Source organism: Canis lupus, chromosome 22 (assembly GCF_011100685.1).
Source record: "Canis lupus familiaris isolate Mischka breed German Shepherd chromosome 22, alternate assembly UU_Cfam_GSD_1.0, whole genome shotgun sequence".
Taxonomy (NCBI): domain Eukaryota; kingdom Metazoa; phylum Chordata; class Mammalia; order Carnivora; family Canidae; genus Canis; species Canis lupus.
Window position 1 is genome coordinate 32,852,756 of NC_049243.1, and position 20,425 is coordinate 32,873,180.

Here is a 20,425-nt window from a genome sequence, read left to right on the forward strand (position 1 = left end):
GTGCACATAATTTAATCATATACACGGTAATAATTCCTGGACATGAAGCAGTGGTTCCTGTGTCCTACTATTCATTGTATCTCTTCAGGTCATTCTGGAGAACTACCCTCATCTATTTCTCTGGCCACAATTTATATTTTCCCAGTAATGCTAAATTAATTATTTTATATATATATATATTTTTTTTTTCTTTTCTTTTTTTTTTTTTTTTTTACTTTTATTCCAGTAGAATTAACATACAGTGGTATACTAGTTTCAGGTTTACAATATAGTGATTTAACAATTCTGTATTTTACTTAGTGCTCATGATAAGTGTACTCTTCATCCCACTCATATTTCGCTTATCCCTCTACTCACGTCCCCTCTGCTAACCATCTATTCTCTGTGGTTAGTAGTCTTTTTTTTTTGTTATGTCTCTGTGTTTTCTTTCCTTTGTTTTGCTTCTTAAATTCCACATATGAGTGAAATTCTGTGGTATTTGTCTTTCTTTGACAGACTTATATCACTTAGCATTATATAGTCTAGCTCCATCCATGTTGTTGCAAATGGCAAGATTTCATTCTTCTTTAAAAGGCTGAATAATAATCCATTGTGTGCATGTGTATATATCATTATCCATTCATCTATCAGGGGGCACTAGGTCGGCTTCCATAATTTGGCTATTATAAATAGTGCTATAGTAAATACAGGGGTGTATATATGCTTTTGAATTAGTGTTTTCTGTTCTTTGGGTAAATACCCAGTAGTGTGATTACTGGATCATAGGGTAGTTCTATTTTTAATTTTTTAAACCTCTATAATGTTTTCCACCGTTGGCTGCACCATTTTGCATTCCCACCAGCAGTACATGACTGTTCCTTTTTCTCCACATCCTCACCAACACGTTTCTTAATATGTTTTTATGTACTATTATAAATAACCTCTAAATATTTTATACATTCATTATGAAACATTCTTTAAATCTGTTATAAAAATTTTAATACTAAAAATCCCTTCACTAGAATATTTCATCTTTCTTATCTGTTATTCTATAATTAGTATCATCATTTGTCTTAAACTCTTGCCAGCTTTCTCTGATTACCATTTCTGCTTCTATAGATTTTATCTAGACCACATGGATTGTGTAGAACGACCAAACCATTTACTTTTTTCATTTACAATTTTATGCAGTTACTGAAAATCATCTTTATGAAGGTTTTCTCACTGATAAATTAATAAATGATTACTCCTTTTATTTGTATATAATGTTTATTTAGATCAATATGCTTGTTTAGTGCCAAGTTTGATGGACAGTTTTTATATTGATGTATAGCAGTTTTATTTATTTTATAATTTAATTGTTGGATTGGTGCTTGCTAAAATTTATTATGGGCTGAATTTTCTTCTTCTTATTCTTTAAGTTTCCAGAATATAGTTCAGTGAATTTGCTATCCTAAATTAAAAAAACAAAAAAACAAAACCTATTTGATGGTAGTCTTAAAGAAAGAAAATCAGTTGTTTTGCTGATGTTTGTGTATGTTTTTGAATGATGGAGGATGGTAAGATTAAAATTGTAATATTTTTGGTTGTTGGCCACCATTGCCACTGCTGTTTAACAAGCTAAATGGAGTAGAGCCATTTATTGTTATTAGTTCTTGTGGATTTTGGGGTGGGGGAGGCCCAATTATGCAGTATTCTCCCAAGATCTCATGTGATTATTGTCTTGTGGTGACCTGGAGCTCAAGTCACCTTGATTCCTTCCTTATTAACATATTTGGCAGCTGATGTAGGCTTCAGCCAGGGCCTCAGCTGGGCCTATTGGCCAGAACACCTGTATGTGGCCTCTCATTTTGGCCTGTGCTTCCTCCCTGAATGGAGGCTGGGTTTCAAGAACAAGCATTCTGAAAGCCAGATAGAAATTCTATCACTGGAATGCCTGGGTGGCTCAACAATTGAGCATTTGCCTTCGACTCAGGGCTGATCCCCAGGGTTCTGGAATCGAATCCTGCTTTGGGCTCCCTGCGAGGACCCTGCTTCTTCTTCTGCCTGTGTCTCTGCCTCTCTGTCTCTCTCATGAATAAATACAATCTTAAAAGAAAAAAAAACAAAAGAAGCTCTGTCACCTGTTATGGCATTGTCTCAAAAGTTACACAGTGTCATATCTGCCACATTTGGTTTGTTAGAAGTGAGTCGCCAGGTTTAGTCTTTATTCAAGAATTAGTCTCTACCTCTTGATGAGAAGAGTTTCAAAGACTAGAGTGAGTTTCAGCACTGTCACAACTGTCTCCTGCCTCTTCCCCTATCACCAGACCTTTTCCTTTGTCACTCTTCTTCATTTCAGTAAATGGCTCCAGTAGGCCAAAAGCCTTGAAGTCATCTTTTTTGGGACCTTATCACAAAATTAAATGTTTTTTCTCCTGTACTTTTCAATGTAATGAAATATGTTATTAATAGATTTATTTTTTAAGCCAATTTCTGTACTCTTAGAATAAATTATCACCATGTTCGCATCTCTTCTGGATATAGATTTGTTAATATTTTTTTAGAAATTTTACAGTTTCATTAGTGGGATCTTTATGTACTATCCTTATGGTTTTAGTATTAATATTATGGAAGCAACATAGAATGAACTGAGAAACTTCTCATTTTTCTATGCTCTAGAATAGTTTTGATAATAGAGCATGGCATTTTTAAAGGTAGGTAATTTTCAGTTGTAAGACAAGTGGAGCCTGCTACCTGGCTGTTCAATTATTCTTATAATGTGTGTGACTACTAGTCTCAAAATTTTATTTTTACAACTGTACTAAAAGACCATTCATGATTGTTACTGAGCACAAGAGTTAAGTTCTAGAAGTTTGCATCTCTTTAATGAAAACAATTGATACTATTTTTCTTCAGCCTTTTAGTGTTGTATTTTAAGCATTGACAGTACCGATTTTCTGTGGAGGTTATGTTCTTCAGTCAGTTACTTTCCAACTGGGCTTACAGATCTGAGCGACATCAGTAATAATAGTTGACATTTGTATAATGCTTTTACAGCTTACAGAGTCCTCTTGAATACTTTTAAATTCTGTCATACAGCAAGTAATAGCCTTTCTGGGTCAGTTTTATGGATGAAAATGTAGAGCTTCATAAAGTGCTTAAGTGACTTGCTTGAGGTCACACAACTTAAGGAGCTGGGACTGGAGCTCCTCAAACATTAAATTTTCTGGTTGAGAACTGCTACCTTAAAGGATAGACAGAAAATAAGTAAAATTAACCAGTGAAAATTAAAGCAGTAGCAAAATTGTGCTCTTTCCCAACTTTCATCTGTTACTGGTTAGGATATTTTTGTCTATCGTGGGAGTTTAAACTTTGAAAGCTTACATATCTGTTGTTAATATAAAAGATCTCTCTTCTTGGATAATGTATGTCATTGTTCCAGTTTTTAAATTTCTACTTTTAATGTTAGTGCCTTAAAATTCATTGCTTTCACTTAAATTTTCCTTCTAGTCTTCAGAACTGAAGAAATCTATTTACTTGGCCACGTGTGGTGTTTTTACATCTGAATAAGTATTTTCTTTTCTTTTTTTTGAATAAGTATTTTCTAAGAATTTATGACTCTTGTGCCTTTTTGGTGTTTAACATTCAGTAGTACACTGCCGTTAGCACTTCCTGTCATTGGATTAAAAATTGCCCAGCTTTAGATCTTTAGCTCTTATTGATAGCATTAGCAAAACTTATTTTAAAGTCAATATACATTAAAATATAATAGGAAAAGTATTGCTAGAAAGAAATGTGTTCTCATGTTGGAAATGCAAAAAGTTCTGATGGAGAAAATGTACAAATACTGTAGTTACAATGAGGAAATCACAGAAATTATAGCGTGGACTACTATGAGAACCTACTTGTTTTTCATGGCAGTGATTCTAGCATAAATCTAATCAGTTTATTGACCTATATGTATCATTTTACTTGTACTGCTTTAGATGGTGATAGGTATGCAGGTGTTTTGTTTCTTTTTAATTAGCACTCTGGACTTTTGTGTTATGTTTCTAGAGGTCATATTTTAAAGAGAGTTTAAAAATTGGGGAGGGAGAAATTACTCATTAAAAAAAGTCTAAAAAAACTAGGTTGATGGGGGGGGAAGAGTAAAAAAAAGAGCTAAGAATTGTCAGGTTTTTGTTTGTTTGTTTGTTTTTGTTTTTTTAAGCAATGAGAGATGCTGAGTTTGCCGAAGAGATTCAGGCAGTTGCTAAAACTGCCTGTAGAAAAATGAACCTCACATATTATCAGAGCAGATAGGGGGAATCAGGAAATCCCTGGGTTCTGCTACTTACTGATTGTGCAATACTGTGCAAATTACTTTTCTGAAACTCAGAGTTGCTAGGATTAATGTATATGAAAGTGACGTATTAAATGGTTAAGTGTTATTCCTGATATTTCTATTTCTTTGGCTGTGAGAGTATGAGCATGTAAATTCAATTCTTTGAGCATAGCAATAGGCACAGAAGATTCTTGTTATGCAGTGAATTTCTCACCTCCATTGTGCATAGACTTTAAGAATTTCATCTTGATATTTTTATTTTGTATATCAGTCTTTAGGTAATATTTGTCAGTACTTTCCCTTTATAATAAATATGAGGCTAAACTAATAAATATAGTTGTAGTGATTTATATGTTGCATAGACTTATTAGGACTACAAAAAGCAGTAATAGTCTTTAGTTGTCTTTTGTAAATTATTAAATTATGTTTTTGGCTATAAAAAATTAATTAGTTTGTTTTAATGGTTATCCTTTTTTAATCCCTGTCTTCAGATTCAGAAGTTTACAGTGAGTTTTATCCTGTGCCACCTCCCTACAGTGTTGCTACCTCCCTTCCTACGTACGATGAAGCTGAGAAGGCCAAAGCTGCTGCCATGGCAGCTGCAGCAGCAGAGACAGCTCAGAGGGTAAGGCAGTCTGATTCGTCCCTTTTCAGAATATCACTTTTGGTAATTCTCAGTACATTCAGTAATGTCAAAAATAGTTCTCTGAGTTTGAGTGTGTTTGCGTGAATAGATTGTTTTTTAGTATCTTCTCTATCACTAATTATGTGTGTCGTTTTTGATGAAGTGGCACTCTCCTATCTATTCCTTGACCTCTTCATTTCTGTTTTTGTTTCTTTTTATTTCTATTTTTACTGATCTTCCTGTGCCCCCATCTTAATTTCTGGGCATCCTAGTCCTTACCTTTACCAGTATGTTTCTTGTGCTCACTTTTGCCACCCATCCTCTGACTTTTTCATTTTAGGTACCCCACCCACATCGACCTCTTCTCTGTTGATGTTCTTATATTCTTCCTCATATAATTTAGATTCTGTGATCCATAACTATAATCATAAATTATTATTTTTTTTCGGGATGCCTGGGTGGCTCAGCAGTTGAGTGCCTGCCTTCAGCCCAAGGTGTGATCCTTGAGTCCTGGGATCGAGTTCCACATCGGGCTCCCTGCATGGAGCCTGTCTCCCTCTGCATGTGTCTCTGCCTCTCTCTCTCCATGTGTCTCTCATGAGTAAATAAATAAAATCTTTAAAAAAATTATTTTTTCCCTATTCACTCGTATATATTAGCAGAGCAAGTCTAGTGACTCCATGATTGAACTCAGAATAGGTTAAAAAGCACAGAGAAATAAGTTGGAAGGCCTTCAAATTATGTTTGTCAGTTCACTTTTTGTGTGTATATGCTCTTTTAACACATCCCACTGTAGAATTTTAGAATGATAGTTCAAGGGTTCCACCTGTCCTTTCTGTCTTCTCTTTCTGTCTCAGAGTCAGTGATACACATGTATAATACTTCTTGTTCTGGTAAAAGGAGTGACTGTCTCAGGAGTGAAGAATCAACGAGATGCATGTATGCTATTCTGCAATTAGATAAAAGGTGGAAGTTATTTTATTTTGTTTATTTTAGAAGATTTTATATATTTACTTGAGAGAGAGTGAGAGTAAGAGAGCACAGAGGGGGAGAGGGAGAAGCCGACTCCTCACTGAGCAAAGAACCTGATGCGGGGCTTGATCCCGGGACTCTGAGATCATGACCTGAGCTGAAGGCAGATGCTTAACGGATGGAGCCACCGAGGCACCCATTATTTACATTTTAGTGTGGCTGCAAGCAGGGCTAGAGTTTGTTGCCTTTTTTTCTTGCTTCAGACTTTAGAGATATCATTTTAGATTCCTAGGTTCACCCCATTTTGTTCCGGAAAAGACATTAAAATCACTTTACACAGAAAGCTAAAATTGGGTGAGGGACAAAGGGAGAGAAAGGTGATTCTATATGCAGCATTCTTCTGCTGCCATCAGGCCAGAGCTCGCTGAGTAGATTATCTGATAGGTGAGTATTTTTTTCCTGGTTGATTTTCTTTCATCAGTACCTCCCTTTCCATGCCTTGCTCCCACTACCATACTCCAACATACACAGAGTTAAGTGTCAACATAAATAGCTTTGGGCACAGAAGTAAAGACAGCCTCAAATGTATTATTTATGCTTTTCCCCTCTAAGGGTGAAAGCAAGTCTTTGTTAAAACAGTGGCATAAAATATAGCTCAGTCATAAGGATTTTTGGTGCTTGGAGGAGAGAATCATACAGAAAAGAAGGAGCATAGGTCTGTAGTGTGGAGTTTCTATCAAAATCGATTCTAGGTTGCTTAGCATGTTATATGGTTATATATGCATTATATACATGCATGCGCTCTCCGTGAACCAGAAGGACAGTAGCTCCTTTTAACAGGGAGTGTCTTCCTAGAGATCTTGGAAATGGCAGAGGTCCTTAAAGGAAGTTACTCAACCTTGGGACCTCCACTGTCCTAACTTCCACGCTATAGAACTCTGAAGAGATAGAAGTAGGCATTGTCTTGCTCTCTGTGCTTTGCGGGAAAGCATAAAGGTAATTTTACCTTTTGGAGAGAAAACTCTGTAGTGTTCCTTTTCCAACATTTCACTGTCATCACTTCCAGTGTCTTGTTTTAGAAAGTAATGTGATCCCAGTCTGAATTGGAACATGTCCATAAGGAAAGGTTTTTTTGCTTTCAACTGCTTCTAATATCTTTGTAACTCCAGCTTGTGAAGATTGTGGAAAATTTCATGGAAAGCAAAAATATAATTGAACAGAAGAGACTTAGGTTCCTATAAAAACTCTTTTAATTCATCAGTTTCTAACCCAGTACTCCAACACCGTTTTCTGCAGAAGAGTATGGGTTTCTATACCTGATTCAGATAGAAAACTGGCCTCATTAGCATTTGAGTATGCATTCAGTTGTAAGTGAATCTTACTTGGGTGAGATAAAAGTTTATTTCTTAAATCCACACTCATTGGGAGAATAATAGGTAGTAGCCAGAAGACTTGGAAACAGTGCTGTTTTCTGGTATTTCCTGTTTCTAATGCATAGGATTACATGTAAATTATGGGTTGATTAAATAGATTTATAGAAATGAACTATTCATTTTTTTAAGATTTATTTATTTGAGAGAGAGAGAGACACTGTGTGCATGCTAGCTAGCACAAGCTTGTGTTAGAGTGGGGAGAGGAGCAGAGGGAGAGAATCTTCAAGCAGACTCCTCACTGAGCACAGAGCCCACCACCTGGGGCTCTGTCCCATGACCCTGAGATCATGTCCCAAGCTGAAACCAAGATGCTTAACCTACTGACCCACCCTGGCGCCCCTGAATGATTCATTTTTAATATTTTTTATGAAAAGTATTTGAATTAAAATAATTTATTTCAACTTTTAGAACATACTTGTACACTAGTCTTATAATCTAACACTGGGTAATATTCTTTATCGTGTACCTTGTTTTGTTTATTTATTTTTTAAAGATTTTAAAATTTATTTTAGATAGAGAGGAAGCTTGACCGGGAGGTGGGGAGGAAGAGAGAGAATCCTTAAGCAGACTCCCTGCTGAGTGCAGAGGTGGTTGCAGGGCTCAGTCCAGGACCCTGAGATAATGACCCAACTAATTGAGCAACCCAGGTGCCCCTGTACCTTGGTTTAAAGTTTGTCAGTAATTTGTCTTTTGACATAAAAACTAGCACTTTATAAATTGTGAGCAACTCCAGGTTAAGGACTTTGTTTGCATTTCTAGCACCTTTCTATTAACCTGGTACATATTTGGTATGTATGAATTTATTTTATCTTTTAAATTTAAATTCAATTAAATTACATATAATGTATTACTATTTTCAGAGGTAGAGGTCAGTGATTCGTCAGTCTTATATAATACTAAGTGCTCATCACATCACATGCCCTCCTTAAAGTCCCGTTACTCAGTTACCCTGGGATTCCCCTACCTCTCCATATTTGGTATTTAATAAATTACAGTTTATTAAGTTGATGAAAACTTTTTAAAACTTAGCAATGTGAAATTAGAGAAAAGAAATACCACACTTGTTTTCTTAATAGCTTTTCATTTTAAAATATTTGATGTCCTTGATGTCTTTTACCACTTTTAGAACTTATAAATCAATGTTTAATGTAGTTGAAATTATTACAGAGTACTATGTTTTATCTTTAAGCATTTTATATAAACGTTGCTCTGTTATTTTAATGTTTTAGTGAAATTCCATGGAATCAATATACTATAATTAGGTGGCCATTCCTCTCCAGTGAACAGAGGAATTATTTTCAACTGTGATTATGTGTTTGTTTTCCATTCTTAATGTTGTAAAGGACATCTTTGTGCTAATGTTTTCTATCTTATTAAAAATGATGTCATATTATAAAATCTCTGTACTGATTTTTTAAAAAGAGTATGAATTATTTATATTTTTGCCATCATATTGACAGTGGTTTGGAGGGGCTCACATTGGGCTTTAATATTTATTTCTTGAGTGAACTTGAAATTATACGAGATTTTATTAATGCGTATTTAGTCATTGCCAATCACTGAATTTTCTCTACAAGTGTTGCCTACGATATATGATTGCAGAGTTTTAGGGATGTTTTTGCTCAAATGAGCAATATGGTTTTGAAAGTCATTTAAAAAAAAAAAAGTTATTTATTTATGAGAGACACAGAAAGAGAGGCAGAGACATAGGCAGAGGGAGGAACAGGCTCCCTGCGGGGAGCCCGATGCGGAACTTGTTCCCAGGACCCTTGGATCATGACCTGAGCCAAAGGCGGATGCTCAACCACTGAGCCACCCAGGCGTTCCTGAAAGTCATTTTCTTTTGGCAGCATAGTGAGATTACCGTGAATGTATTAGCATTTTCTTGACCAGTTTCCTGAGCCTCAGTTCCCACTGGGAAACACAAAGAGGGCCAAGTAGTGTTGCCACACATAGTGTGGAATCCTGGTTAGTAAACCCAGTACTTTCTAATGGTCACTAAACATGCACCCATCTCTGATCTAGGGAGAGACACTATCTCTCTCTTCCGAAGCTATCTGCAATATAAACATCCTTGTAAAGACAGTACAAAGGAAAGGCAGCTAGTGCCTCTACCTGGAAGACGTAGAAACATGAAGGACTGATGGAAGAATTATCTCCTGACAAGAGTCCACTATTTATGGGCATTTATTTAGATTGTGTCTAAATTATTAACATTGCTGCAGAGGCGCATGGGTGTCCCAGTTAAGCCTCTGATTCTTGATTTCAGCTCAGGCAATGGTGTTAGGGTCATGATATCAAGCCCTGTGTTGGGCCCTATGCTAGGCGTGGAACCTGCTTAAGATTCTCTCTTTTCCTCTCCCTCCCTCTCTCTGAAAAAGCAAACAAATAATCAAAAAGCCAAAAAAGCACTGCAGCAATGAATTATCTTTAATACATCATTTCTTATAAGTTGGAATAGATTGTATATTTGTACAGTATATTTCAAGAGCTAGAATTGCTGGATCAAGGGGTGTGTATTTTTTTTTTTTTAAGTTTTAAATTCCAGTTAACATACTGTGTAATATTAGTTCCAGGTGTACTGTTTAGTGATTCAGCATTTATTTACAAAACCTGGTGCTTCTTAATCCCCATCACCTTTTTAACCCATCCCCTTGCTCTGGTTATAAGAGTTTGTTTTTTGTTTGCCCCCATTCTCTTTTTTCCCCTATGATCGTTTTGTTTCATAAATTTCACATAAGAATGAAATGATGCAAGTATTTGACTTTGACTTAGTCACTTAGCATAATTCTCTCTAGCTCCATCCATGTCATTGTAAATGGCAAGATTTCATTCTTTTCTATGGCTGGGTAATATTTCACCATATATGTAACCACATCTTCTTTATCCATTCATTGATTGTTGGACACTTGGGCTGTTTCTGTAATTTGGCTATTGTATGTAATGCAGCTATAAACATTGAAGTGTGTGTGTATCCCTTTTGAATTAGTATTGTTGTATTCTTTGGGTAAATATCCAGTAGTGCAGTTGCTGGGTTTTAGGGTAGCTTTATTTTTAACATAATGTAAAAAATTAACATTTTTAACATTTTGGGGAACCTTCCTCCATACTGTTTTCCAGAGTAGCTGCACCAGTTTCCAGTCCCGCCAATGGTGCAAGAGGTTTCCTTTTTCTGCACATCCTTGCCAGCACCTGTTGTTTCTTGTGTTGTTGATTTTAGCCATTCTGACAGGTGTGAGGTGGTATCTTATTATAGTTTTCATTTGCATTTCCCTGATGATGAGTGATGCTGGGCATCTTTTCATGTGTCTGTTGGCCATCTGGATGTCTTGTTTGGAAAAAATGTCTATTCATGTCCTCTGCCCATTTTTTAATTGGATTATTCATTTTGGGGATGTTGAGCTTTGTAAGTTCTTTATATATTTTGGATAATAACCCTTTATCAGATATGTCATTTGCAAATGTCTCATTCCATAGACTACTTTTCATTTTGTTGATCATTTCCTTCACTGTGCAGAAGGTTTTTATTTTGATGAAATCCCAGTAGCCCTAGCCTCGAAGACACATCTAGTAATAATTTGCTACGACTGATGTTTAAAAGAGGTTACTTCCTGTGTTCTCCTCTAGGATTTTAGTGGTTTCCTGTCTCACATTTAAGTCTTTAATCCATTTTATTTTGTATATGATGTAAGAAAGTGATCTAGTTTCATTCTTTTGCATGTTGCTGTCCAGTTTTCCATCACCTTGGTTAAAGAGACTTTTTCCCCACTGGATATTCTTTCCTGCTTTGTTGAAGATTAATTGACCATATAGTTGTGAGTTGTACATTTTTATTTTTGGTAAATACTGCCAAATTGCCAGCCATAGAGGTCATACCAATTTAGATTCCACCACTGATTATGAAAATTCCTCTTTCCCATTCAGTGCAAATGTGTCAGTCACATCTTTCTTGATACATTTTCACTGATCCAGTGTTCAGTTTTTATCTTTTTTGTGTGTTTTCTTTTTAAGTTACTCTTTTCAAGAAAAATGAAAAATTAATACTTATGTTTTTGAATACTTATATGCCATTGTATTCATTGTATCATTTTGTCTGAACAACAAATTGAGAATATTTGATTTTATTTAAATTCTTATCTTTATACTTAATAAAGTTGGAATTAGTTTTTTAATGAGCTGTTCTAATGTTATGTGTTTTACAGATTCAGGAGGAAGAGTGCCAACCAAGAGATGACTTTAGTGATGCAGACCAACTCAGAGTGGGTAATGATGGGATTTTCATGCTGGCATTTTTCAGTAAGTGATTTTTCATTTCCAAGTTGTTTTTTGCGTATATTGGCTGTGTGTGTATTTAAATAACGTAGTTAGTGAAGAAAGGCAAATATTGTTAGTGTGTGTCTACTTTATTTAAAATGTAAATTGTTCTTGATATTGAACTCTATGTGATCATATGATACAATAACAATCCTGATATTTATTACTTACTACTGTGTATTGCAGTCATGATGCTAGATGCTGAAATTACACTAGATGCTGGAGTTATATAAACATATTTAAGATAAATACGTTTTTGCATGAGAAATGTTGTATGACCAAGCAACAATGTAGGAGCATGCAGAATGAAACTATAAATTCTGCTTTGGGGGCAAAAGACTTCCATTTCAGTGTATTTAAGCAAGAAGAATTGTTGGAAAAGGAAGTACTTTAGGCAACTGGAACAATGTGATTTGAGATACAGAAGAATGCAAATATGTCTTGTTTGGAGGAAATGGTAAGTAATTAGAAGACCAAAAACCTAAGTAAGATTTTTTAACATGTTGCAGAATTCTTAGTTAAATATCTGAATTTATAAAGTAGACTTTATACTTTGAGGCAAGACTATGTTACAGTCTATTATTTCAATTCCTAACACAGAGATTGGCATTTGGTGTACTCAGTACATAATATTTTGACACTTGAACTGTTTAATTGCTAAAATTAAGTTTTCAAAACTCAATATTCATGTAAGTAAATTTATTAGACTAGATACGGTAAATTTCTGCCCTCAACCTGTTTAAATGATCACCACTCTCATAGAATGCTGATTTAATTCATTTTAAGTATAAAATTTATTTTGATAATAAAACTGAGGAAAGTTTACTTGTTTAAAGTACCATATTCAACTTTTAAACAGAAAATACATGCCTTCAGTTGAGTTACTTTTGAGTCTGGGAAATCACTAATCCTCCATTTTGAAAATTTTGAGAAGGTTTCTTGCTTCTTTTCCTTCCTTCGTTTCATCTGTTGAAGAAAAGAAGTAGATAACCACTCAGAAATGGGTTGGTGAGTGGGAAAGCAGTTACATTTTTCTCTTCAAATTTATAAATTATAAATTATAATTTATAAATAACAATTTATAAATTATGGTCTGCTTGGCAACCAGCTAATAGATATGCAATATTTAAATCTTGTGGCTTTAGTTACAATTCATATTTAGATACGATGGTAGGTACCATGGAAAGAAATGAACACTTTGACTAGAAATAGCTACTGTTTTGTACTCTTAGTCTAGTAAATGTTAGTTTTTTTTCCTTAGTTTTAGCTCAACTGGTAACCCTTTATTATTAATAACAATCTTCCCACATATTTTGTTTATAAAAAGAGTACCATCAGTATATTATATCTTTCAAAAATCTTAATTGGAAAAGAAAATTTAAATTGATTGTACTATATGTAAGTATAAATACCTGTTTCTTAGGCATAAAAATGTGATTTGATACCATCTATTTGACTCAGAGTTTAATGATTATTTCTCCATTTCTGTATTTCACTTAACCTTACTATCTTCTTTTTAACCTTTTTTTTTTAGGTTTGAAAACATTTTGCTGATAAAACAGTTGTTGTAAATGTTTGGTAATCTAGATACTTAGTTGCCTTATTTTTGCCCTGTGGTGGTATATTAATATGAATAAATATATTTCATATATTTAGTGTAAATTACCTGCTTTTGCTACATTTTTACTAAATGATGTCTCTACAACTTATTTTTTATTCTCTATTCTATAAATACTGAACCAATATTGTGAGAATAAAATTATAAATTATTTTCAGGCTTCATTTCCTGATATATATGTATATTTTTTTGGTAGGAGGTAGACCAGTGTTTGAACTTACTGGCTTTGATAAGCATAGATTTATTTGTAATCACTACCATCTAGTGGCTGTTCTTCAGATTGCAACTTAATATATTTTTCATGCCTATTGAGCTACCTAGTAGCTGTTGTCTAGATTTTATTCTAATTTCTGTTTCTATGGTTCAGAAATAGATTTTATTTTTTAAATTTGATTATGTTTTTAAGTTTAATTTCAGTATATTTACTATATGGTGTTATGTTAGTTTCAGGTGTACAACATAGTATAGTGATTCAGCAGTTGTATACATTACTGAATGTTCATCATGATAAGTATACTCTTAATCTCCATTGCCATTTCACCCATTCCCCTCCTACACACACACACCTCCCCTCTGGTAACCATCCGTTTGTTTTCTATAGTCTATTTCTTGGTTTGTCTCTCTCTTTTTTACTTTTGTTTGGTTTCTTAAATTCTACATATAAGTGTGAAATCACATGGTATTTGTCTTTCTCTGACTTACTTGGCTTAGCATTGTATTCTCTAGTTCCATCCATGTTGTTACAAATAGAAATATTTCATTTTTTTTATGGCTGAGTAATAGTACTTTGTGTGTGTATCAATCACATCTTTTTTATCCATTCACCTATGGGTGGACACCAGGGCTGGTTCCATAATTTGGTTATTGTAAATAATGCAGTAAACCATAAATGCATATATTCTTTGAACTAGTGTTTTCTTATTCTTTGGAGAAATACCTAGTAGTAGTGTGATTACTGGATTGTAGGGTAGTTCTATTTCTGACTTTTTGAGGAATCTCCATACTGTTTTCCACAGTGGCTGCACCAGTTTGCATTACCACCAACAGTATGTGACGACAGTTCTTTTTTCTTCACATCCTCACCAACATTTGCTGTTTCTTGTCAGAAATAGATTATTCTTTTTTTTTTTTTTCAAAGACTTTATTTATTTATTCATGAGAGAGACAGAGAGAGAGGCAGAGACACAGGCAGAGGGAGAAGCAGGCTCCATGCAGGAAGCTCGACGCGGTTCTTGATCCCGGGACTCCAGGATCACGCCCTGGGCTGAAGGCAGCGCTAAACCACTGAGCCACCGGGGCTGCCCAGAAATAGATTATTCTTTAACGTGGCTTATAATTTAAACATTTCAGATGATATAAGTTGTGTGAATAAAACTACAGTGAATATCAATAAGAATATTTCAATTAAAACTTTTTGATACGGGATCCCTGGGTGGCGCAGCGGTTTGGCGCCTGCCTTTGGCCCAGGGCGCGATCCTGGAGACCGGGGATCGAATCCCACGTCAGGCTCCCGGTGCATGGAGCCTGCTTCTCCCTCTGCCTGTGTCTCTGCCTCTCTCTCTCTCTCTCTCTCTCTCTCTCTCTGTGTGACTATCATAAATAAATAAAATTTAAAAAAAAAAACAAAAAAACAAAAAAAAAACTTTTTGATAGTTTGATTCTTGCCTTCTCTCTTATAGCATCCACATTTCAGTCTCTTACCACATGTAATCCTAAAAAAAGTTTACACATAAATTTGGTAAAATAATTGCATGTATATGTTCAGAAAACAAAGAAAGAAATATATGCATCCCTTGATAAATTTTACTTTTCATTATCCCTTGCAGTGTCATAGCAAAATGCATCACATGTGCCTAACCTGCTTGTATCTGATCTTACTTTTATATAACAGAGTTTTTAAGAGAATGGATTGAAAGTCAATTATTTGTTAATTAAAAGCTGGAAATTAAGATTTAGTCCACTGGATAATTGATAGACTGTGGAAATAACCTTGAACTATTATAATCCTTAAAAATGTAATGGACTCTGTTTAGAAAACTTTTCTTTGAAGGTTTAGCTTTTTGTATCCGCTTGAATCTTCACATTTGCCAGCTATAGTAAAAATTAATCACCTGCATTATTCCTATTTTATTTTTATTTTTAAGGTTTATTTATTTGTTTGAGAGAGAGAGCATAAGTGGGGGAAGGACCAGAGGAAGAGGTACAGAGGGAATCTCAGGCAGACGCCCTGCTGAGGCAGAGCCCCATATGGGCCTCCATCCCATAACCCACAAGTCATGACCTGAGCCAAAATCACAAGTCAGATATTTGACTGAGTCCCTCAGGTGCCCCCATTATTCCCATTTTAGACTTGAGGGCAACACAATTAACAACATAACAAATTGTTGTGATTTTAAAAGGAATCAGAATATTGTTTTGAAATATAAATTCTGAATTGTAAGAAATTGCTATACTGTCTTACCAAAATGGCTGCTGCTCTGCTTTCCCGCTAGCAGTGAATGCTTTTCTGTTGCTCTGATCCTTATCAGCATGTGGAATTGACAATTTAAAAAATTTTAGATGTTCAATAGATGTGTGGTAGTATCTCATTGTGCTTTAATTCCATTTCCCCAAGGATTGATGATATTGAGCATTTGTATTCACTAATAAGTGATTTTGAGCAGCTACCATGGACAAGTCATAAAAGTTAACAGTTCTTAAAGAGGTTGCCTGGGCATCACACATGTTGAAAAATAATACGTTGATGATTTGTTCTGTCCAGATAAAGCTGTGTTTATAATTATATAGCTTTTAGGTGAAGTTGTATATGGTAAGTGAATCCAGAAAGAGAACACTTAAGAATGGTTAACTATACCTTAAGAAACTCATGTGATATTTGTGAAGTATTAAACATTTTTGTTTTCAAGAAAAACATTTGTTTTGGTCATCTCATTGCTTATAATTTAGCTGAAATGTATTAAAACTAATGAATTGTTAGCATCTCAGGTCTTAATGGCTAATTTTTTAAATGAGGAGAATTGCCTGAGGATGAGAGAAATTTACCTATATGTGTGTAGTTCAGAACTAAGTTTAGTAAAATTGATTATTCCTTGTCTAGGAACTTAGTGTCTTTGAAACCTAATACATTTATATATATTTTTATGTGATTGAAGAAATTAATAAGTGCTCATTGTTAGTATTGTATGTATTATATTCATTCACTTACGATTTTCATTTGTTGTCAAAAAAGTATCAGATTTTTAAAAATTTAAAACTTAAAACTTTTCATCTTTAAATAATTTAAAACTTAGGAAAAAGTTACAAAAATAATACAGTTGCCATGTAACTTTGATCTAGCTTTCTCAGGTGTTAACTTTTTATGTAACATCAGTGCAGTGATCAACATTAGGAAATTAACATTATGAAATAGTACTAACTAGTTAACAGACTTTATTCAAATTTTACCAGTTGTCCCACTGATGTCCTATTTATGGTCCATGATTTTATATATATTATTTTGTTGCCATTTTGCCTTAGTCTGGCCTTAATCTGTTCTTAATGGGGGGACAGTTTGTCGGTCTTTGTTTCTTATGACTTTGATTCTTTTGAAAAGTATGGTCCAGTTGTTTTGTAGAATATCTCTCAATTTGGATTTATGTAATGTTTCCTTACGATTAGATTTAGGTTATGCATTTCCTCTTTTCCTCCCCCCCCCTTTCTTTAAGAATACCATAGAAATGATGTGCCTTTCTCAGTGCATCCTATCAGGAGACAGTGATCTAGTTATGTGTTCTTCCTGGTGATGTCAACTCTTATCTTGGTGGTGTCTGCTAGCTTTCTTCACTATAAAGTTTTTCCTTTGTAATTAATAGGTATCTTGTGGCTTTTGGAAGTTTAAAAACTAAGCATTATTAGTTAACAGATGAGCTGTAGTATACAGTATTGCTTTCTAGGTTATCCTGTTGCCATCTTTATATAGATGCAAGATATATAATAAAAATCACTAATTCTAAGAGGTGAAAGACTAGGATGCTCCTGTCTTACCTATAGCTCTTATTTTGTGAGCTTATATAACACTTTACTGTTCCTTTTTCTTTTTTTTGCACTTTACTGTTCTAAGTCTCAGTATACCATTCTGTAAAATGGAATTAATTCTGATCTTGCCCCTACTTAAAAGGCCAATGTGAGTGTCAATTAAGTTAAAATATGTGAAATACCGTAAGTTATAGAGTACTCTTAGGTGAGGATAGTAGTAAGGTTCTCCTTTCCCATCATCCTCATTGGAACATTCACCTTTTACATTATTTAAAGTGATTGGCAGCCTTCTTTCAAATGTCATTAACCTGTCTGACTCCCTTTCTTATAAAGAAGGGGACTGGGAAGATGAATGTGGAGAGTGTAATTGGAGCAACACTGAGCATTCTTTTTACCAACTTTCCTGAGTTAATTGCCCTGCTTCCTGCTGCCTGCTACTCCGTATCTTACTTTTCTAAGGAATATAGGCTATTTAAGCCTTTTTTTGCTTATTTGGATTCCATGTTGGGCCTTGCTGTGCGGGGAATAGGTCTCCTACACCTTTTAAGCTTCCTGTTTTGTCTTTGGTTTCCAGAGAAACATGGCATGAATGAAGTAGAGCTGAGAGAAAAGTGTTCCTGTCTTTTTTTCTCGGCGTGTACCTGTTCATTTGCCTCTGTCATGTGTTGATGTGTTGTTTCTTTTATGCACCTAAGGTTTATTTATTTATTTTAATATTTTATTTATTTATTCATGAGAGACACAGAGAGAGATAGGCAGAGAGAGAAGCAGGTTCCATGCAGGGAGCCCGATGTGGGACTCTATCCTGGCACTCTAGGATCATGCCCTGGGCCGAAGGCAGGTGATCAATCGCTGAGCCACCCAGGTGTCCCCTGCACTTAAGGTTTATTAGCATACATTTATTAAATTTTCTTTTTTTTTTTTAAAGATTTTATTTATTTATTTATTAATGAGAAATGCAGAGAGAGAAACGTAAAGACAGGCAGAGGGAGAAGCAGGCTCCCTGAGGGAGGCCCAGTACAGGACTCGATCCAGGACCCTATGATCACACCCTGAGTGGAAGGCAGATGCTCAACTGCTGAGCTCTCCCCAGGCATCCCTATTAAATTTTCTTTTTTGCCAACTCAGACATGTCATAGAGGATTTAGAATTGAATGCTTCTGCCCTTTCTGTATTTTAAAGACCTGTTCAGCTTTATTTCCTATCTTACAGGCCAGTGGGAATAAAAAGTGAATCTATCTATGCTTAAGTAGTCACTAGCTTCACTGTTTTCCTAGTGCTTAAACCGATTACAGATGGATAAAGTTATATATTAGTCCCTCAGAGCTGCCATGAAAAAAAGCACCAACTGGATGGCTTAAACAGTGGAAATTTATTTTCTCACAGTTCTGGAGGCTAGAAGTCCAAGATCAAAGTGCTGGAAAATTCAGCTTCTGGTGAGGGTTCTCTTCCTGGCTTGTGGATAGCTGTCTTCTTGCTGCGTCCTCATCACATGGTCTCTTTTCTACATAATGGAGGATAGAGAGCTCTCTGGTGCCTCTTCTCTTCTTATAAAGACACCAATCCTAGTGGATTAGGGCTCTACCTTTATAACCTTAATTACCTCCCTGTAAAGGCCCTGTCTCTATATACAGTCACACTGGAGGTTAGCGCTTCATTCCGTGAGTTTTGAGGAAACACAGTTCAGTCCATAACATATTATATCTTGCATGAGCACAACTTTGAGATTATATCACCTATTAGTTTTAAGGCCTAGTAATGCATACTGCTGGCAGAGAGCACAAAGAAAACATGATGAGTCATTAAATACTTTTTTGTTATTTTGTATCCCATTTCTAATGTAAGTATAATTATATGTATAGTAGATATCTGTAAATCTGTTTTGAAAGAAACCGTGTTTGAATTAATTTTCCCAAAGCTAAACATACACACACTCATAGGTAAAAATGCACTTCTGAATATTTTGCTGTCTTGTATTTTCTCCATCAGTGTTTCCTATGTTTTAGTTAACTACATGACAGGCTTACAAAATGATAGAAGTTTTTATAGCACACAGGGATAAAGGAGTAAGGTGCTCAGGACTGGTGGCAATCTGTCCTCTGCGCCAGATCTCACCTGCCGACCGAGAGGGAACAGAGTAACTCTCTCAGTCTGTCACTAGCTCATATATGGCATACCTTATATGGGAAGCTCTACTACTATTTGGGAAGCTCTACTACTGTTTGGGAAGCTCTACTACTGTTTATTGATGTAGATTATTTACCTTAAATAGATATAAAATAATTTCTGATCAGCCATTACATGTTTTTCTCCACAGATAATACAAATATTAACCAATTAGATGTAGAACAGCTATATCTAATAGTATATTCTATGATGATGGAAATATTCTCTATCTCCGCTGTCCAGTGTGATAGCTATAAGCTAAATGTGACTATTGAGTGCTTGAAATGTGGCTAGTGTGACTGACGGACTAAATTTTAAATTTCACTTAGTTTTAATTAATGGAAATTAAAATAGCCCTCTTTGTAGAGTAGGGTAGGTTTCTGGAACTAGTGGAGAAAGCAGTGTGGCTGGTGGCATCAGATAGCACAGAGGTAGAAGATAGCAAAATCAGCATCTAGTATAAGAAAAAAGAAAATTGAGTGTAAGCAAGTTTTATTTCCAGTAGCATCTCCTGATTTTTTTTGTGTTTTTTTTTTTTTTTTCCGGAAAAGATATAACCTACTGTATAAAAAATATGGGTACTAATAATGGTTAACATTTCTTAGCAATCACTGTGCCAGGTTCTTTACTGTGCTAAGCCCTTTAAATTCATTATCTCACTTAATCCTCTTATCAGCCTTGTGAAGTAGATCGTACAGATCAGAGAACTGGCTCACAGAAGTAAGCAGTGAGTCCCAGGTCATGTATCTAGTGAGTGATACATGTCACATTGTGATTCAAACACAAGTCTCTTAATTTCAAAATGCATTCTCCTATTGTATCATATAATATAGCTTACTATAAATGATCAAGAAAGCTGTGCCTAGAAGGCATTAGGAAGGAAGAAATTATAGGAGTAGGAAAATTGCTTTGAATAAATAGCTATTTTATTTAAATTTATTCTAAAATGTTTCCTCTTTGTCTTCAGAATCCTGAAAAATCAGCATTTCTCTATGTTT

The 20,425-nt window shown here is 35.0% G+C and overlaps 1 protein-coding gene across 1 annotated transcript in view; it reads left to right on the forward strand.

Moving 5' to 3' along the window:
• Positions 1 to 20,425, forward strand: part of NDFIP2 (Nedd4 family interacting protein 2) — a 65,293-nt gene that overhangs the window by 32,144 nt on the left and 12,724 nt on the right. Inside the window, exons 3-4 of the mRNA XM_038569856.1 lie at positions 4,777 to 4,910; positions 11,518 to 11,611. Of these exons, the coding sequence (XP_038425784.1) occupies positions 4,777 to 4,910; positions 11,518 to 11,611 (228 nt within the window). The remainder of the gene's footprint in view (positions 1 to 4,776; positions 4,911 to 11,517; positions 11,612 to 20,425) is intronic.